Here is a 20,801-nt window from a genome sequence, read left to right on the forward strand (position 1 = left end):
TTTTTAAATTTATAATCCCTTTTTTCATCGAAAAAGGCATGAACATATTTTTTTTTCTTAGTAAAATGGACATATCAAATGCATACTTGCAATAGAACTACCATGAAACTATAGCTTTTAAGCAATGCACTTTTACACACATATTCCCTTCTTGTATATAAGTATATGTAATTTTAAGTTAGTTAAACTAATGCAATATTTTTGCAAGCAATTAATACTATTGAAACTTGCATTAAACATTTATCTGAAATCATACTTGAGTGCAATTCAAATAGTGTTATATTTGAAACTATTTTAGATGTTTATGTGTTCAATCAAATATTATACATGTTCTTCTCATATACGTCCAAGACAAAAGTGGTAGAAGGTTATTATTTTTTTTATAACCATTATGGCAAACATAATAGGCATTGACTTGGTGTGCAGATAAATAACAGTAAATGTTTTTCTCCAACCTTTTTTATATATTTAACCGTATGATTTTTTTTTATCTACTAAGTAGACCAATCAGAAGTTGCAATTTTTGTGTAATGCTTCTACGTGGAGAATTAGCAATTGCCAATGATTTCCAAATTAAGTTAAATTTGTTTATAGTTTTTAATTACCTAGTCGAAGGTTGGATAGAAGTTTAATAATATCTACTTCCTTGTTAGTAGTTCATAAAAATTGTGCTTTTGATGTGGAAGAAATTAAATTAATTATTAAACTATTATAATATTGTTTGACATTTAGATGATAGATAAATTAAGATAAAATTAATGGTAAAAATTTGGTAGTTTCCCTTGGCATGTAAGTTTTTGTTTTTTATTATTGTATATTAATATATTTTGATCTTTCAGCAAATAATGTAATGAAGTTTTTGGCAATCTAACATGTAGCCATGCCCTGTCTTTCTGTTTGCTCATCTATGCATATGTAATCCCAAATATAGGGGCATAATATAAATATAATTATTGTTTTTTTCATTTCTTACAAGAGTACAAACATCTAATAAAGAGTATGCTCGTGAAGGGACAGGAATGGTAAATTGTTGGCTGGTTATTGGTTATTATGGTGCTTTCTTGGTGTTATTCGTTCCTTTAAAGCTTTATAATTTTTTTAATATGGTATTGACATTTATTTTGTATTGTTTTGTAGACGTAGAAGTGTGAAAATTGACTGATGCATTATATTGCATTGTTTTTTATTAGTTGACTATTGTTTTTTTTCTTTTAACTTAATTTTCACTGTAAAATCTCAATAACTTTTTGTTGTATGTGGTTTTTTATGGTGGTGAGTCTTACCTAAGTTTTCTCCCCCCCCCCCCTCCTTCATTTCAATCTTTTATTTTTATTGACACTTTTTTAGTTGGTTTTCATAATTCATAATGCCTCCCAATAGTTTTCAGGTTGAATCTATGTGTTATCTTAAACAAGATATAACCAAGAGCACACAATAACGAATTTGATTATGAATATAACCTTCAAATTGTGCATGGATTTGTAAGTGAATAGTACTTGTGGTACAAGGTCATGTTTCATTTCATTGATGATTTTATTTAACCTTAACCTCTAAAATGTCTTTTGTATTATATGTATTTTTATTAATACTAATATTATAATTTTTAAAAATACCCTTATCGACATTATTATTCAATATTTGTAATATAGAAACATTTGTTATTTTATATATTTCAAAATATATTGGTGCTAAACATGCCCTTTTGTTTCCACTATATAGGTGTATAATATTTCATTCAAAAACATTCTCTATTAATAAAAACACCACTTGTTATAATTTCTTTGATGACGACACATATTTCTTTTTTTAGTAAGGATGGTGATCATAATTCAGTAGCTAAAATGAAGTTTGTTGAATAGGTATTAGGAGCAAAGCAAAATGTACTCTTAGATTATGAATTTAGTTAAGTTTGTGCTTTTTTGATAAAGCATTTTGTAATGATTAATGATACAAACAACTCTTACTAGTTAATTTTTTGAAATGCAACAAAAGCCATTGTTTGAGCTTTAAGAAGAAGAAAAAACGCTAAAGAAAATTAGCTAGGTTAAGGTGACACATTTAATGATTTAGTTTCTTTGTAGACTGTTTTGCGAATAATGTTGGTGTACTACTTCTAAACATAGCCTTATTTTCATTATTTCACACCTACTGAATCATATATGAAATTCATCTATGAATGTTTTGGTGTATATGTTGCATGTGACTTTTTTAAATGGTAACAATGTAACAAACTTCAGTTGTTTATTAATGAGAGTTAGTATACTTACTATAAAACTATTGCATTGCTTTCTCTCCCTCTCTCTCTATATCTTGTTGCCATGACCATGTATCTACGGACGTTGATTTTATATTTTCTTCATGGGCTCTTTTATTTTTTCTTACGTATAATGATCATTTATGCATGTTTAATTTATGAATTGAATCAATAAAGTTGTTTCAAGTTGATTATACTCAATTCCTTGGGATAGAGGAATGATTGAATGAGATATTTGTGTTTGTATGACTATTGGGAGATGCTTTACCAGAAGATAATTATGAAAAGATGGGTCACATAAGGGTTACTTCATTTGCAACTTCTGATATGCTCACTAGCACTTTCAAATTGGTTAGCATTATTGCATTTTCCTTAGTTGTATTGTTAATGCATTATGCTTCTACTATGTCTTTGTCATGAGCACATAATGAAGCCATGACGGAAGCACAATACCTTAACATCACAACTAAAAATATATAACAATGCAAATCAAACTAAAAAGGTCAATAAACACATGAAAGTTGTAAATGAAGTAACCATATTGCAACTCATCTCTCTATGGCTGGCCCTTGGAAAAACATCTCCCACAATGCATATAGACACCAAGATCACATTCAATTGCTCACTTATTACAATGAACTGCATAAAAACCAATTTGAAGCAATGTTCTTGCTTACATTGCATTGAACCTGCAGAAATATTCATTATACATGAGAGACTGAAAAACAAAATAATTTCATGAAAAAATTAAAACCAAGTTTCATTGATAAATGGACATCACAACAGACATGTGTGGGTCCCCAAATTTTGAAAACAAAAAACGAGGGGTTTTCAAAAGAAAGTTTTGTTTAGATCTAAAACCAGACCCAAATTTGCAAGATGTGGGGTCTAATCTTCAAGTTGCACGCTTTTCCTCCTCCATTGAGTAGGGATCAACTACACTAGAAGCTCAAAATCTTTAACATAGGTTTAGCTTTTTAGTACACATCTCGTACATGATTCCTAAGAAAACCAAGCTTGGTGGTGTGAGCCACCAAAACTCAAAAAAAAGGTAGGAACAAACACAACATACGAAGGTTAGGGAGTTCTATACTTATGGAATAAATAAAATTATTGAAATAACATAAAAAATAAATAAAACCTCACATCGAGCTTAGGCAACCCTTTGTTATGTTGACAATGAGCATGTGGAATCCAGACATCACTCCTTTTAGGTGCAAGTTTTGCACGCTAAGTGAGATAGGGGATATGGGTCCTAGGTTAGGCTAAGTAGGATCAGATAAACTATATTTGTTGGGTCTAGTAGTGTAGGGATTTTAACAAAGTCTAGGTGTTGCTAGGTTTCGAACTCCAGATGTTAAAATAAAGGGATGAGCCTCTATTTATAGTTTTTTTTTGTGTGGATTTTGACATGATTCTCGTGAATCCAATATATGTTGATTCATATTTGTCCAAGAAATGACATGGTGAAATCTTACTAGTCGGATTTTAAATGGGCCCTTGTGATTGGTCAATGGTCCTTTTAGTTGATCATTTTAGCTTGATTTAGGGGTTAAATAGGTTATAGGTGGTTTAGGATTAGGATATGTCTAATTATGGTTTTTAGGGGGGATAGTGATAGGATTCTAGGCAGGATTCTTCAAATGGTTTATGTTTTTAAATCATTGAAAGTGCTAATGACAAATAGGTAGTGTCATTAGATGAAGTGTTGATGACAAACACACAAATCAACTAACTACTGATGACAAATACATGTGTCATTAAAAAAATATTAATGACACATCAGGAAAAGGCTAACTATACACGATAATCAAGAGAAAGTGTTAACGGCACATGATGTATCATTATGAGATGATTGATTGTTTTAACTATAAGTTCAGATTCTGATGTCAAGATGACCTAATTATTTGCTTGTTGAAAAGCTTAGATCTTCTAGTTTAATTATTCTTTTGCTAAAAAAACTTTGAAAAATATTTTAAGAGCAAAAAATATGACCGAAGTTAACTTTGTTTTGGAATAAGCCGACAACATGAGATTCTTTATGCATGAAACATCTCAATAAAAATTGGAGTGTCTTCTATAGGAAAAGAGATATAGGGAGATAGAGAACAATGCAATAGTTTTTTAAGTACACTAACTCGTTTATCTTGAAAAAACTAAAGTTTGTTGCATCATTAGCATTTAAAAAAAAAAACATGCCAGATATACACCAAGACCACTCTCAAATTAGATGCAGATACGATTGGGTAGGTGTGAAATAATAAAAATAATGCTATGTTTGGGAGCATTGCAACGATATACACAAAATAGTATATAAATAAATTGAATCATGAAAAGTTTCACCTCTAACCCAGTTAGTCTCCTTTAGCAAGTTTGTTTTTTTTTTAAGTTCAAACAATGACTTTTGTTGTATTTTCAAAAAACTAATTGGTAAGAGTTGTTCGTATCACTAATCAATACAATATGCTTTAGTAGAAAACCTGAATTTAACTAAATTCACATTATGGCAATACATTTTTTTGGGCCCCTAAGTCTTCTTCAACAAACTTCATCTTAGCAAGCTAATCATAATCACCATCCCTGCTAAAAGAAGCAATAGTGTCATTATGAGAGATTATAATAATTGGTGCTTTGTTGATAGAGAATATTGCTTGTATGAAATATTATATGTCTATGTAATGGGAACAAAATTGGCAAGTTTGATACCAATATATTTTAAAATGTGAAAATAGCAGGTGTTTCTATATTAAAATTATTGAATATTAATTTTGATAAGTGCATTTTTTAATTTTTAATAGTACCATTAACAATAAAATCTATACTATAAAAAATATCTTAGATGTTAATGTTAAATAAAATTATTGATGAGTTGATGATGTCAATGTTGCAATATTGTTATCATGATTTGTTTTTTTATTTATTTTTTATATTATGTGTGTTTTTTAGATACACATTAGCGATGCCATAGTAGAGGTAAATAAAAAAAGACTAAAAAACAACCAAAGTCAACCAATAAATTATAATCAAATATTATTATTGCTCTATTTTTATATTGATTAATATGTGGCGATAAATAATAAACACACACACACACACAAACATGGCCTTATACTACAATTACTATTCATATACAAATCGATGTACAATTCAAATATTTTATTCATAACTAATTAGAATTGACCAAACTTGTTCTTTTAGAAATATTTCTTGTGAAGAAAATACATAGATTTAAGTTGAAAACTATTGAGAGGCTTTGAACTGTGAAAACCAACTAAAAAGTATTAGTAAAGACAAGAAATTGAAGTAGTGGAAAAATAAAACTTGTGTAAGACTCACAACCATCAACAACCACAAACAAAGAAAAACACTTTGAGTTTTCAAGATTTTACAACGAAAATTAAGTTCAAAGATTTTAAAAAGAAAAAAAGGCAATTACTCAAAAGCATTGCAACATAATGCACCAGCCAATTATCAATTATAGATTTTGCAGAACAATACAAAATAAATGTCAATATCATATTAAAAATAAATATAAATGTCCAAATAAATAAACAATAATAAGAAAACACCATAATAACCAACCAACAATCTGCCATGTTTATGTCTTTACAAGCTTCTATTATCTTAAATGTTTATACTCTTATAATAAAAAAAACATAATAGTAATATTTATATTATCCACCTATTGTATTTGAGATTACATATGCATAAAAGAAAATCTAGCTAAGCAAGTAGGAAAATAAAACATAACTATGCGGTGGATTGACAAAATCTTCATTACATTATTCGTTGAAAGTTCAAAGTATATTAATCCTTAAGAATAATAAAAACTTACATGTCAAGGGCAACTACCAAGATTTTACCACTAATCTTATCTTAATCTATTTATCATTTAAATGTCAAACAATGTTACAGTAATTTCACAATGAATTTTATTTATTTTGTATTAAAGGTACATTTTTTATGAGCTCCTACATGCAAGGAAACAAATGTTATTAAACTTCTATTTAACTTTTGATCATTTAATTGAAAACTATAAATAAATTTAACATAACTAATAGATCATTGGCTATTGCTAATTTCTATAGCAAAGTTATAACAAATTTGCAACTATCATTGTCCTCAAATCAAGAAAACAAAGTCATACTCCTAGATTGTTTACTTAACAACCAATAAAGCAAGTATAAGGTCAAATATATCAACAAGGTTGGAGAAGCAAATTTATTGTTATTTATCTAGACACAAGGTTGATGTCCACTATGATTAGATTATATACATTTTTATAACCTAATTGAGTTATTAAAAGCAGCAATATAAATTTTATTTTAATAATTATGATATTATACATTATATATTTTTTATTGTGCTTAAACCTTCAACAAATAAGTTGTATTTGACAAACTTGAATTAGGTTAAAAGTGAAATAATTTACAATTTTTTGTTAACAACAATAAAATGATAGTTATTAAGAATGGATTTGTACAAGTCATGAAAAAACATATATGATCATATTTTTGTTATTCATAACTCGTCTTTCATTGGTATTTTTTTATCAAACTATATATGATAAATTATAAATAAAATATTACAATAAATATACATTTATACTATTTTCAATTTTTGAACACATGTAAAACAAGTTTCAATTGCAGAATAATGTATTTTATACCCTTGTCAAACTTTAAACATATGCAAAATGAGTTTCAATTGTATAAGATACAAGATTCTCAAATATTTAATGAGTTTTAGAGTTTTTTATATTCCTAAGTGTGGTTTATGAAGTAAGTTTTTTGTCAATACCTAATATGGGTACACTTGATATGTAAAACACTTGGGTATATTGAATACCAATGTGATTGTTACCTTATGACTTACATTGTAAAGTTGTGTCTAAAGTCTATTTTGCTTTTATTGAGTCTGATGTATGTTGCCCAGTTCAGGTGAATCAATACCCCGAAGGGGCAGCCCCTATACTTAAACTGTAACTGCCTGCGGGCAAAATTGTGAATGAATCAAATGCGTTGAGCTTTCTTTTGTTCACCATTGTTGTGATTGCAACTCCTCTCTCTCTATTCCCTCTTGCTCTCTGATTACAAGCTTCCACGATTGGCAAGCGAGCGATAAGTAAGCTTGCGATGGTAAGGAAAGACCATCGCGCCACATTGGCTTATTGGAGGAAATATACCCATGATAAGTGGTATCAGAGCCCGTTCTCGTGATGGAGAAGGGATTCTGAAGTCGGTATCGACAGACACGCCGACAGACTGTGATTTATAAGCAAGACATCGTATCGCCTTATCAAAATTGTGATACACCAAAGGCAAGAGTGTTGTCGAAGCTGAGGAGATGGATTCACCTCGGGCCAAGAGCATATGGCTGCAGCTGTCAACAGGTTGGTGGAAGATGTGACTTCGCACAAAGAAACAATTACACATGCAATTGAATCATTCAGTGGACTGAATGATGTGGTGGCGAGTATGCAAGCGCAGGTGATCTTGTTGATGGAACATGTCACTTCGTTGATGACAATAGTGACCGACTTGCAGACTGAAGTAGGGGAGCTTTAGTTGAAGAACCGCACATTACAACGAACAGTGACCATAAATAGGTGAAATGGTGAGAGACCATCAAGCATTGATGTGCCAAGACAAACAAAGTTCAGTGGTTCTTGTGACAACAAGGCCATTGAGAACTTCTTGTTCCAAGTAGAAGACTACTTGGACATTCAGGATGTGACGCTCGAGGATCTCATAATCAAAGTTGCAGCAACTCTACTCGATGGAGATGCTATAGGTTGTGGAGGCGAAAGCGCAGTGACATGGAGAGGGGTCAATGCATGATAGACACCTTTGACGACTTCAAAATAGAGTTGTGCAACTACTTTATGCCGAGAAATGCGCAGAGGCAGACATACAGGATGGTAGACGAGTTTAAACATATTGGTTGTTATAAGACTATGTCAGAACGTTCTAGATGCTTATGCTGGAGGTGCCTAACATGACAGAAGATGACAAACTCAACTGGTTCATTGTAGAACTTTAGTCATGGGCATAGTCTGAAGTAGAAAGGAGCAACCCCCGTATTTTAGAAGATGTATATGCGACGACCAAGCACTTAGCTAACACTCAACGCAAGCCCTTCACCCTATCAATCAAGGCCAGGAAGAAGCCTGACCACGAAGGCAAAAAGGATGAGCGACGCGATAGCAAAGTGAGGCATCGATACGCCATCAATCCGACAAGAAACAAAACTACATAAAGTATAACAACAACAACAACAACAACAACAACAACAACAAAGGTGTGATTGTGACATGCTGGTTCTGTGGCGATAGGCATATCACTAGGCAGTGTCCAAAGCGTCTCATGAAGAACGACGGGCAAGCCAATGTAGTGCAGTTATAATACAATGATACTGAGACCATGCAACCATGAATGAGAGTCATGTGGTCGATCAACTCAGCGAGAAGTTACACAGTTGAAAATATGCAGGTTAGCAAAGAACTAATGTATCTCAAAGTCATTACGAATGAGAAGTCTACTTCAGCAATGGTAGACTTCGGGGTTACATACAACTTCATCTTGTGGGAAGAGGCAGAGCGGTTGGGTTTGAAGCCCAAGCCAAAGTAGAGGACCATCAAAACGGTGAACTCTAGGGCCAAGCTCATCCTTGGTGAAGCGAGAGATGTGGCTATCCAAGTGGGTAGTTGGGTCGGCAAAGCCAACTTCTCTGTGGTACCCCTGGACGATTTTAAGATGATTTTGAGTATAGAGTTTCTGCAGAGTCAGAGTGTTATGATGTTGCCAAAGTTTAATAGGTTGACGATCATGGGGCCAAACCTGTCCCACACAGAGTAGTGCCTTACGCAGAAAGGCAAGTCTTTAGTGTTATCGACAATACAGCTGAAGAATGGTGTCAAGCATGTGGAGCAGACATTCTTAATTGTTGTACACACAGAAGAAGAGAAGGTGGAAGCAGCAGTGTCACCGACCCTAGCTCCACTGTTGGAGGAGTTTCGATGGGTGATGCTTCTCGAATTACCAAAGTGTCTTCCACCAAGATGCGAGGTCGGTCATAGGATTGAGTTGACCCCAGGAACGAAGCCTCTCATAATGGTTTCATACCGCATGGAGCCAACTGAGTTGAAAGAGTTGCGCAGGCAGCTGAACGAAATATTGGATGCAGGCATCATTCATTCATCGAAAGTCCTGTTTGGTGCCCCAGTCCTATTTAAAATGAAACATGATGGCTTCATGCGATTGTGTGTGGATTGTCATGTCTTGAACAAAGTTATGGTGAAGAACAAGTACCCATTGCCACTGATAGCAAACTTGTTCGATCAGCTAAGCAGTGCCCGTATTTTTTTCAAGCTAGATCTGCAATCAGGTTATTGGCATGTGAGTATTGTTGAAGGTGATGAGACAAAGACAACTTGCATCACCTGCTATGGTGCTTATGAATTTTTAGTAATGTCATTCGGGTTGACGAATGCTCCAGCCACGTTTATGACTTTAATAAACCAGATCTTTTACCCTTACTTAGACAAGTTTGTGGTAGTCTACCTTGATGATATTGTGATCTACAATAACAATATAGAGGAACATGGCAGGCACTTGCGAACAATGTTTTAGGTGTTGAAGGAGAATGACCTTTGTGTCAAACAAGAGAAGTGTCTCTTTGGGCAGAAGGAGATCAACTTCCTTGGCCACGTTATGGGACATAGTGTGCTGCGTATGGATGGGCAAAAGATAAGGGCCATCTAGGAATGAGTTTCGCCAGGTAAAGTGCTAGAATTGTGGTCATTCCTTATTTTGGCAAACTACTATCAGTGTTTTGTCGAAGGCTATTCCCTCATTGTTGCGCCTCTCAAAGATTTGTTAAAGAAGAATCGGGTATGGCTCTGGACAACACGTGCCAAGATGCCTTTGACGGCTTGAAGAAAGCCTTAGTGAGGGAGTCATTGCCACGACTGCCTAATCACTCAAAACACTTTGAGGTCCACGCAGACGCCTCAAACTTTGCCATCAGCGAAGTTATTATGCAGACGGGTCATCCGATCGCATATAAGAGTTGTAAGCTAAAAGATGTAGAAAGGCGTTACATGGTGAATGAACGTGAGATGACCGCCATCGTGTGTTGCCTCAGGACTTGGCGGCATTACCTTCTAGGTGCCCAGTTCATCGTCAAGACAGACAATGTTGCCATAAGATATTTTCAGACACATAAAAAGCTCACGCCTAAGCAAGCTTGGTGGCAAATATTTTTTTTTTGAGTTCGACTTTGCCTTTAAGTACAAGGTTGAAAAGACCAATGTTATGGCAGATGCCTTGAGCCGCAGAGTTAAACTGGCAGTTGCACGCTCGGAGCCTTCTGAAGTGCATTTGGAGGATGTATTGCTGAGCCATATCCGCAAAGGTACGCAGCAGGATCCGATAGCACAACACCTTGTTTCTCTGACGCAGACATAGAAGACTCAGCGATTTTGGCTACAAGATGTCCTCCTCGTGACAAAAGAGGAATGCATCTTTTTACCGCAGTGGGGAAGCCTCCGCTGAAAATTGCTTAAGGAATGCCATGATACATTATGGGTTGGTCAGCCTGGTCTGGAACGGACCTTAGCACTCCTTGAGCGTGACTACTATTAACCGCAGATGATGGATAACGTGGAGGGGTATATGCGAACATGACTTATCTGTCAGCAAGATAAGGGGACAACCTAAAAGGTTGTCGGTCTCCTTAAGCCTCTACCAATTCCATAACGTCCTTGGGATAACATCTATATGGACTTTATTGTTAGTCTACCAAAGGTAGAAGGCCTCTATTTTATTCTGGTTGTGGTGGAACGTTTCTTAATGTATGTCACCATCATCCCAGCTTCTAAGAAATGCTCTGCAAAGTTGTTTGTAAAACATGTGGTGAAGCACTAAGGCATAACAAAGAACATTGTGAGTGATCGCAATGCTCGCTTCACGGGCAAGTTCTGACGTGAAATATTTAAGTTGCTTAACTCTGATTTGTTATTTTCAACAAGCTTTCATCCACAGACAGATGGGCAAACAGAGCGCATCAATGGGATACTTGAGCAGTATCTTAGGTACTTTGTTAGTGCCGATGAGAAAAATTAGATGAAACACATTGACGTGGCACAATTCTGTTACAATCTGCAGAAGAGCGAGTCTTCATGCCATAGCCCGTTCGAAATAGCCACGAGGCAACAATTGTTGACCCCACACACTCTTACTGCGCAAAAAAAAGGGAAAGACATCCTTCGCCTATCAGTTTGTTCGAGACTGACACAAGCATAATGAGTTGGCGAAGACATTCCTACACAAGGCGACAAAGGGAATGAAGAAGTGGGCGGACAAGCATCATCGGCCCGCTGGGTTCCAAGTTGGGGACCAAGTGTTGGTGAAGTTTTATCTGAGTCGCATAAACATCTTTCGCGGGCGGCACCGCAGACTGCTTAAAAAGTATGAATGACCCTTCACCATCACAAAGAATGTGGGCAAGTTGGCGTGCAAGCTGGAGTTGACCTCATACTTCAAGATGCACTCGGTGTTCCACGTGTGCAATCTCAAGCAGTTTCATCCAGACGATAGAGATCCAAAACGCAGCGTGCCACAACGCGCTCCCATCATGCAGAGGGCCTCGACAACACAACCGGCTGATAAACACCTCAATCAGATCCTTCGCCATAAGGTCAACTACTTGAGCGAAGCGAATAAATACTTAGTGTAGTGGGAGGAAACATCAAAACCTATGTGGGAACCAGCTTTTCGGATGAACAGTCGCTACCCGACTGAATTCAGGGCTTATCATGAAACAGATGGCACCGAAGACGGTGCATGATTTGAAGGGGGGGAGCATGTTCCCTTGTGACTTACATTGTAAAGTTACATCTAGAGTCTGTTTTGCTTTTGTTGAGTCTAATGTAAGCTGCCTGGTTCAGGTGAATCAATACCCTAAAGGGGCAGCCCGTATACTTGAATTGTAACTGCCTGCAGGAAAAATTGTGAATGAATCAAATGTGTTGAGCTTTCTTTTGTTCACCCTCATTGTGATTGCTTCTTGTGATTACAATTCTTCTTCCTCTATTCTCTCTTTCTCTCTAATTACAAGCTTCCGTGACTGACAAGCGAGCGATAAGTAGGCTTGTGGCGGTAAAGAAGGACTGTCGTGCCGTGGTGGCCTATTGAAGAAAATATGTCCTGACAGCAATAATGACTCATTAAAATGACCACTTAAGCAACGAAGTAATCAAGTCAAAGTTGAATAAAGTGTTTCATTTGAATGCAAGCAATTCATTTTATGGGAATGAGCTTTAATTAGCACGTGCAAAAAATTAGTGCATTGATTAATAGCAGGTTATACGTATCCCATCAATTGCATAATATATTTTATAATATGGTTAATGCTAAACTTCTTACCTATATTAGGGTTACTACAAGGTACATTATGGGTTTAGTTAAAATACTTGAATTTGATGTCCATTGTCATTTTTTCAACTTTAATTGGTGTTGCCACACAATTATACATGAAGTTACCAACATTCATAAGATGATGTATTGGCAACTTAATTTTAAACATCACTATTATCTTAACAATATTATACATCGATTGAGCTATATTTTGGCAATGCATGAAAACAATGCTTTCACCCAAATACAGTGCATAATTAAGGTTTGATTTCCCCTTGATAATTACACATATGAAGTTTGATTCATATTATCTATTTATAAGAAATAATTGCTAGTACTAATATATTAGAAAATAGTATCTAAACTATTAATGAAAATATATATCGTATTAGGCATCCAGTTTATTCAATAAACTTAATGCTAATAAACTCACAGTTGCTTGATTTATCAAAAGAAAATAGTTTTTGCAAGAAAAATATTGTATAGGACAATCACAAAGTATTCATTGATGAAAAATAAATTGATACCACTTCCATTAAAGGAAAAATCGCCGCATAAAAAGGATACCTCATTGATTATAGGTGTTTATTTTCATGACATGTGTACATACATTGATACTTTTTTATGCAACTTTTGAGAATACATAGGCTTTCTCAAGAGACAATAACACCATAAGAGAAAGAAGTGAGTTGTGTTCTTTTTTTCTAGTACAAACAATTTCAAATGTGTTATGATATCATCCATATTTGAATCTAGTTACCATAAGTTGAATCATTTCAATGATTTAGAAGAAAACCTTTGGTTTTGTTTCATGTTTTTATGCGCTACTTTGTTCTTATCTCCTTAGAAGATTTTTTTAGGTTATGTTTGAAAACTAACATCTGAGGTGAAAGTTCATGCATTTATTAACAAAATTGGTCAAAATACCATGATGGTGGCTATTTGCAATTGCTGCATTGACGAGGTAGTTTATGGTTTTATGCATTGCAAAAAAATATAAGGTAGTCTCCCATTTATATTCACGTTTTTTTTTATGGTAGTTACCACCACGATTGACCCAAAAACTTTTATTGTGGGGCCTAAACATACACAAGAAATATACAACATCAAGCTAGAGGAGCCCACACATGAATAAGAATTATACAAAACTAAAGATTAAATTAATATATAAAAAGTATAATCAATATTTGTTCTATGTTAACAAAATATAAACAAAAATAGGCAGCACATTATTGTTTCTTGATATTTCATATTTCAACTCGTTCAGCTAACTAAATGAAACATGATGTTCTTTGATATCATGAGAATCAATCTTCTATAATTGAATTTGTACTAAATTTAGTTGCATTTTCTCTTTCAATGTATAACATTAAAGCATCCATAAAAAAATATCTCATCAACAGTGACACTTGATTGTAAATTTGGTTTATTGATGACGAGTTCGACCTTGTTGATCAATATAATGAACACTCATATCCAGGACATCTATGTTGTGTTCTTTGCAAAATAACTTTATCATGGTAAGTAATGCATCTCTTTTATAATCTCTAAATTGTTTGATACCTACTTTAGTGGATGAAACAAGATGCATGAGATTTAAAATGTATTGGGATTTGACTTGTAATTTTTTATATAAGTCATCAGTAATATGTATAGTTTATCGCATGAGATGCAAGATGAAAACAAATTTAAACGATGTCATTGTCTGATAAATTAAATTTGCATATACTCATTGGGAAGAAGTGGTTCTACCATCAATTATTCCAATAAGAACTTTGCAATTTAGACTCAACAATTTAATCAAGGCAAAAATTGATCTTAAGTAAAAACTCCAATGAGTATCTTCAGGACATTGTAAAGTACCAATTTGATTAAGCCATCTTTGAGTTTTAATCTCATTGCCTTCAATTAGAAAAATATTTAAAGAAGCTTAAGCAACTCTCAACTGTTTATAACGACTGGAGCATAAACAAAAATGGCAATACATTAATTAAAAAAAATGATGAGCGAGAATAACCTCTTTTGATGTTGCAACTAACGCCAATTGCATACTATGTGCAAAATAATGAACATAGTAAGCATATGGACATTCTTTTAAAATCAATGCTTGCAACTCATCCAATCCTCCTCGCATGTTACTTGCAACATCATACTCTTGCACTCAAATGTTTTGTATGTATAGATTGTGATGAGATAATATATGTTATATCCCATTTTTGAAGGTTAATGTCATAGTATCAAAAAACATGAATAAGCCAAAAAAAATATTGCTCTTGCACAAAGCCATCTTTGTCGACAAACCTCAAAACTATAGCTAATTGCTCCTTAATTGTCTCATCACAAGCTGAATCAACTAGTATGCAAGACTTTGCATTGCCCATTTCTTCATGAATTGCCTTCTTCGTTTTGGTTGGAAAGATCTGCAAAATTTATTTTTATATCTTTAAGGATGTGTAAGAGACATTTTTTTGAGCTTTAGCGATTACTTCGACAACCTTTTCATTATATGAAGCAACCAAATATAATATTTAAAGAAAAATTCCTCGTTTTGATGATTATGCACTCTCATTTTGACCTCTAAATGCAACACCTTAAAATGCAAGTAGTCGGACAACATCAATTGATGCTTTCAACTACAATTGATTGTTTAAAATTTATTCATAAGTGAAATGGTCAAACACCTTCTATAAGTGTTGAGATTGATTCATTAAATCTTCACAAGACTTCTCGACAATTATGTGAAGTGGATTAGGGCCTTGCCCTATATGATGGAGAAAAACACAATTTTTGCCATCCCTAAATTTCTTCCAATTATGAAATCCATCAATAGTGAATACACAATATATATGTTGTGCATATGACTTACTATAGAGAAAGCATTATAGACAAAAGGCTCTGCATCTTTAGTAGGTGAATATTTGAGCCGTGTAGGAAATAGCTCAAACCACTTACGTTGAAAGAAACAATGATGATTTCCAAATCTTGGGTAATTTGAGAGAAGATGTTGATACGATCGAAGTTTAATATAAGCTCATCAAACTTCATCGTGTTGGTTAATAACATAAACCCACATCTGGGTACATAATCTAGGATAGTTGTGAGAAGAACTAAGAAGCCTAACCCTAGGAACAAGTTCAGAGAAATAAAGCAACAAGAAGACTTTTTTCTATCCCATGATCATCCCATCGACTTAACCCAAAAAATAAATCATCAAAAAATTTAAACATGCAAAACATAAATTTAATCCTAACCCTAGTTCTTGGCAGACAAAATAGAGAAGTAAAATCAAAATCACCAAAAGAATCATAAAGAGGAAGTTTAGGATTAAATCTGAAAGCTCGGTTGAAAGAATTTACCAAAACAATCAAAATCACTAAAGAATCACAAAACTAGCTTGGAAGAGAGAGAGAGAGAGAGAGAGAGAGAGAGAGAGAGAGAGAGAGAGATCAACGATGGAGGTGTTGTGAAGGGTAGGGACGACAACAGTGGTTGTTGACGAATTAATCAAATGAGTAAAAATGAAATTGAAATACACAAAAAACCATTTATTCCAAAGATAAGCTCTTGTACACAAAAACAAATATCAGAAAATACAAATAAATTATGAATCAAATATTGATCATTCACATGTATATCAGATCTAACATAATAAACAAAATATAGGTTGATCATGACTAAATTAAATACATATCACAAATACAACAATGTAAATTATATTTTTTTTAAAAAAATCCCATAAACCTTAATCGATAGGATCTACATAATTTTATTTATAATATTTAATTTTAGCCAACACAAAATCATTAATTAGACATGAATATGGTTCAGATCATTCACTACATGAATCATAACACGCAACATAACATCAATAAACCATTATATATTTTATACATTACCATTGAAAATAAGATGCGAGAGAATCGTTTACGGTGGTTTGGACATATTCGGCGAAGGCCTAATGATGCTCCGGTTAGAAGGATGGAGAAATGGGAAAATATATTAGCTAAAAGAGGTCGAGGTAGGCCTAAGAAGACTTGGATGGAGATGATAAGAAAGGATATGAATGCTTTGAACCTCACCGAGGACATGACATTGGATAGAAATGATTGGAGGAGAAGGATTCATGTAGAGGACCCAAAATGATTTTCCTTTTGGTTCATATCACCAACCCCAATTGTTTGGGATGAAGGCGTTGTTGTTGTTGTTTGTATATCAATTTAAATAGGATTTATGCATGCTGATCATGTTAAATACACATCCATTATGATTTAAAAATATCGAAGAATATTTTTACGCAGAACAAAGTGATTTAGTTTTTTTTTTTCAAAAACATTTTGGGTAAAAATCCATCTAGAGGCCCGTAGCCTTTCGAAGTCACGAGATATTAGTACAAACATGTGTTTAGGATTGCCATCTTCCAATATACATGTTTGAAAAATTAATCTGTCATGCATTCCCTTTGGTGGCAGTCCTAATGTAGGTCTGTCTTAGATGATAGTTGATTAGTTTTTTTTTTTTAAATGCATAATTTCCCTATAATCAATAGCTCTTAATTAGAGTCATGATTCATTCGGTATGCTCATGACATATAAACCAATAAAGACATGTTTAAAATTGAAATGACAAAATGTAGTTATGTTGGTTCTCAACTACTAAAAAAGAGTTTATAAAAAAATTATGATCATACAAATATACAACCCATTACCACACTTTGATTTAAAGTCATATGAATTAGAATCACAATTAGGGATGATAGTGGACCAGGGTGGGGGGAGAAGGTCTCCACTCCCACCCCTTCTCAAAATCCTACCCTCCATCCCCGCCTCCATCCCTACGCGAGTTTTGATTTTAACTTTCATCCCCGCCTCTATCCCGTTTCATGTAACAGAGAGAGGCAGGTTTCCCCTCGGTCCACTGCCATCTCTAAAGAAGGATCGGGGATGGGGTGGGGTAGTGCAAGGCAAGGACGGGGAAAATCGTAAGTCTATCACTGCACACGTTTTGATTTTAACCTCCATCACTGCCTCTATTCCCATTTCATGTCCTTCATCCCCGGTCTAAACTTCCATCCTCACCTCCATCCCTGCCGCAGAAATAGAATCGGACCCTCCACTAGAACCGCTTTCATTGAAAACCCATGTCCAATGTGTATTTTGGCACACTCATCGAACGTTTTTTGCAGAAATGGTGCATTTCGCTGTTTGTATTGTCATTGTGGTCTCTACGAAAATACAGCCTTTCGATGCATTTTAGTGGAAAACAGCTCACTTTCCGTGACACACAAATGCTCCATGAAGAAAAAAAAATTTCAAAATCGGTTTCCAAGAACATATGTACAAACCAAGATCCAAACATGATTTATAAAACACTTGTCAAAAGAAACTTGTATTCCATTATTAATTCATGAACAAACCTAGTTTTATTTTTTTGGCCACCGGGGCTCCGCTTGTCTGGCCGAAGCAGTTAGTGCACGTCACCTTGTGTTGGGACGTTGAGAGTTCGAATCCCAATGATATGATTGTATAATCGATAGGGGTCTGCCTAATCCCAGCTTTCTCTGTCGAAAAAACAAGCCCACTTTTTACCTAAGGCCAATGACAACGACACACCGATTGTATGTTGTCCCATGTGTACACGGGACACGAATATGCAATTTTATCAAATGGCATCATATGCCAAGTCGGCTGTTCGAGCGATGAGGCGATGAACATGAATTATTAATTTTTAATTGACAAAAATACAAGTTGATAATTTAAAGCATAAGTATAATTCTCATTCAATAAAAAAAGGAAAAAGTATAATTCTGACTAAAAAACATTACAAAAGCATTAAAATAATACGAAACACAACATTGGACGCCATGGTTCGTATCATGTCGCGTCGTGTAAAAAACGTGTCGGCGGTCCGGTCGTTATAAAAGCCCAACGCCAGAGACCCGCGTTCCCGCTTGCCGGGAGTCTCTCTCTCTCTCTCTCTCTCGTTGTTATGGATTGAGGGCTCGGAGATGATGCCGTCTGCGAACGAAGTGCTGGCGGTTGCCGGAGGACCGCCTCCGGCCACCGTTCCGGCGACGGAGCGGGCGGAGGCGTGGGAGGCCGAGGTCCGCGCGTGGCTCTCCTCGCTCCCGGACCGAAGGGACGTTGGCGTCGACGAGATGGAGGCGTGGATCCGAGCCAACGAGCTCCGGTTCCCCGATGAGATCAGGGAATCACCCCGAGAGTCGCTCTACCGGCGCATCCTCTCCGTCCACATGCTCGTCCGGCTACCCAATGAGGTACTCCTCTCGACCGATCTGCTGCTTCTTGTCACCTTACCTCTTTGGCCTAGGGCACGGTTTCATCTCCATTGCCGATCGTCCGTCTCGTTAGGGTTTTTTCATTGCTTCTATTCTCGTTTCCACCTGGTGCATTCATCTCTAGAGTTGGTTCTTGCACGGGATTTCTGCAGTAGTTCGAGACGAAAACTCATTAGTATTGTAATGTGCCACTGAAAGCTATTTCAAGGCTAATTTTTATGTGATATATTGCAGGATACAGCATCTGTTAGTACCGAGACTAAGCTTTACCAATTCGAGCGATCTGACATGTGGAAACCTGTTTATGCATGGTTAGAATCACTGGATACGACTGAGATTGTCAGAAACAGTGAAATAGTTCGCTGGCTTTCGGGGAATCCCGTAGTGGAAGATGCATTGCAGTCGAGGAATTCCAAATACAGTTTCATGCATTACATACAGAAATTGCATAAGAAGATGCTGAGAAAACGCGAGAAGTCGAAGGAGGTATCATCTATTCTTTGCTGCTTTCATGATGCTTACTTTTTTGTCATCTGTGTTGTGTTTTTTTTTGACAGAATGTGTCAAGAATGGTTAGTGGCGTTTTCATATACACGAGGCTAAAACCATGTTGGATAGATGATTTCTTGTGTTATGTTTGTTTTGCTTATTGCTGTTGATTCATGAATTATAGTTGGTTTGATCCACAATTATGTGAAATTGCCGAGAAGGCTACTTGTGTTGGTAGATTTGTCGGCTTAACATGTAAGGTCTACATTGTGTTGATTATCTTCTGGTCTATCTACAACATTAGTTTTTTTTGTTCTCCTATATTAGTTAATATGTTATGATAGCTTGAAGATGGATGGCCATAGCCTGACCAAAGGCATGTTCTGGGTAGTACTGTGCAACCGCAAAGTTAGAAGCTATTATTTGTCATGAAGAACGATCTTACTTTATCCACCATGTATTTGACTTTTACGAGTGGAACCTATGTTCATTCGGTACTTTCTTGCATTTGATCATTGTGTCTTGCTGACCAATTGTTGGGATTGTTATGCTGATATTTTATTTTGTGTCTTAGACGTGCTTTCGATTGAATATTTCTAACTGGACATTCAAACAAATTTTTTTTTTTTTTGTAAATATGTGATGACTATTGGTGCAGGCTCGGAGACCACGTGGACGACCACCCATACGAGCACATATGAAGGCCCTCAAGGGCGAGACACCATCACTAGCAATAGTTCTTCCTGGTATGCAGATGTTATCTTGTATCTGTTGCTACAGTGGTAAAACATGTTCTCTTTTTTCAATTGATTACTCATGAAACCTTTGCAAGGATGTAAAGGTGAATATGCAACAAATTCAAATGGTTGAAAAGTTGAATTTGTTAGATTTTTAAAGCTTTGTTTTAATTATTTGAAAAAGTTTGTAGTGCAAGAAATATAAGCTCTCCATGAAACCTCTGACTGAGATGGATCATTCTCTAGATTGTGTAATGTATGAAAATAAAAGTTGTTTGTTTGGTTTGTTATTTTTTAGATTATTGAGAACATTAACGTTATTACTTTTCTCCATTTGTTTTGGCAATATTCATGGATTTGTTATTTTGTCATTTATCCCTGCTATCATTTGTTGTATGATCCCCTTTTGCCCTACTATCTGTACATTCCCATGGTTATTATGGCATTCATGCTCCTAAAGCCTTGTAATGCACTTATCTAATACTTTTAGAGGTAAACCTGTACTTGAAGGGTTTATCCCTGTGGATCTCTTTCTTCTTGAACTTTCAGAAAAAGCACAATCTCCTAATATGAGGAGTGAATTGGGTCGTTTAAAAGGTAACTAACTG

At 35.1% G+C, this 20,801-nt stretch overlaps 1 protein-coding gene across 3 annotated transcripts in view; it reads left to right on the forward strand.

Annotated features, from left to right (window-relative positions):
• The first annotated feature begins 18,635 nt into the window (after nt 1-18,635).
• LOC149811461 (uncharacterized) overlaps nt 18,636-20,801 on the forward strand; it is a 111,780-nt gene continuing 109,614 nt past the window's right edge. For all 3 annotated transcript variants that reach the window (XM_089993096.1, XM_089993098.1, XM_089993097.1), the window contains exons 1-3: nt 18,636-18,946; nt 19,202-19,453; nt 20,115-20,202. In XM_089993096.1, coding sequence (XP_089849222.1) covers nt 18,677-18,946; nt 19,202-19,453; nt 20,115-20,202 — 610 coding nt within the window. In that variant the 5' untranslated portion in view covers nt 18,636-18,676. The remainder of the gene's footprint in view (nt 18,947-19,201; nt 19,454-20,114; nt 20,203-20,801) is intronic.

The sequence above is a fragment of the Nuphar pumila genome, chromosome 17 (genome assembly GCF_984573655.1).
Source record: "Nuphar pumila chromosome 17, dmNupPumi1.hap1.1, whole genome shotgun sequence".
Taxonomy (NCBI): Eukaryota; Viridiplantae; Streptophyta; class Magnoliopsida; order Nymphaeales; family Nymphaeaceae; genus Nuphar; species Nuphar pumila.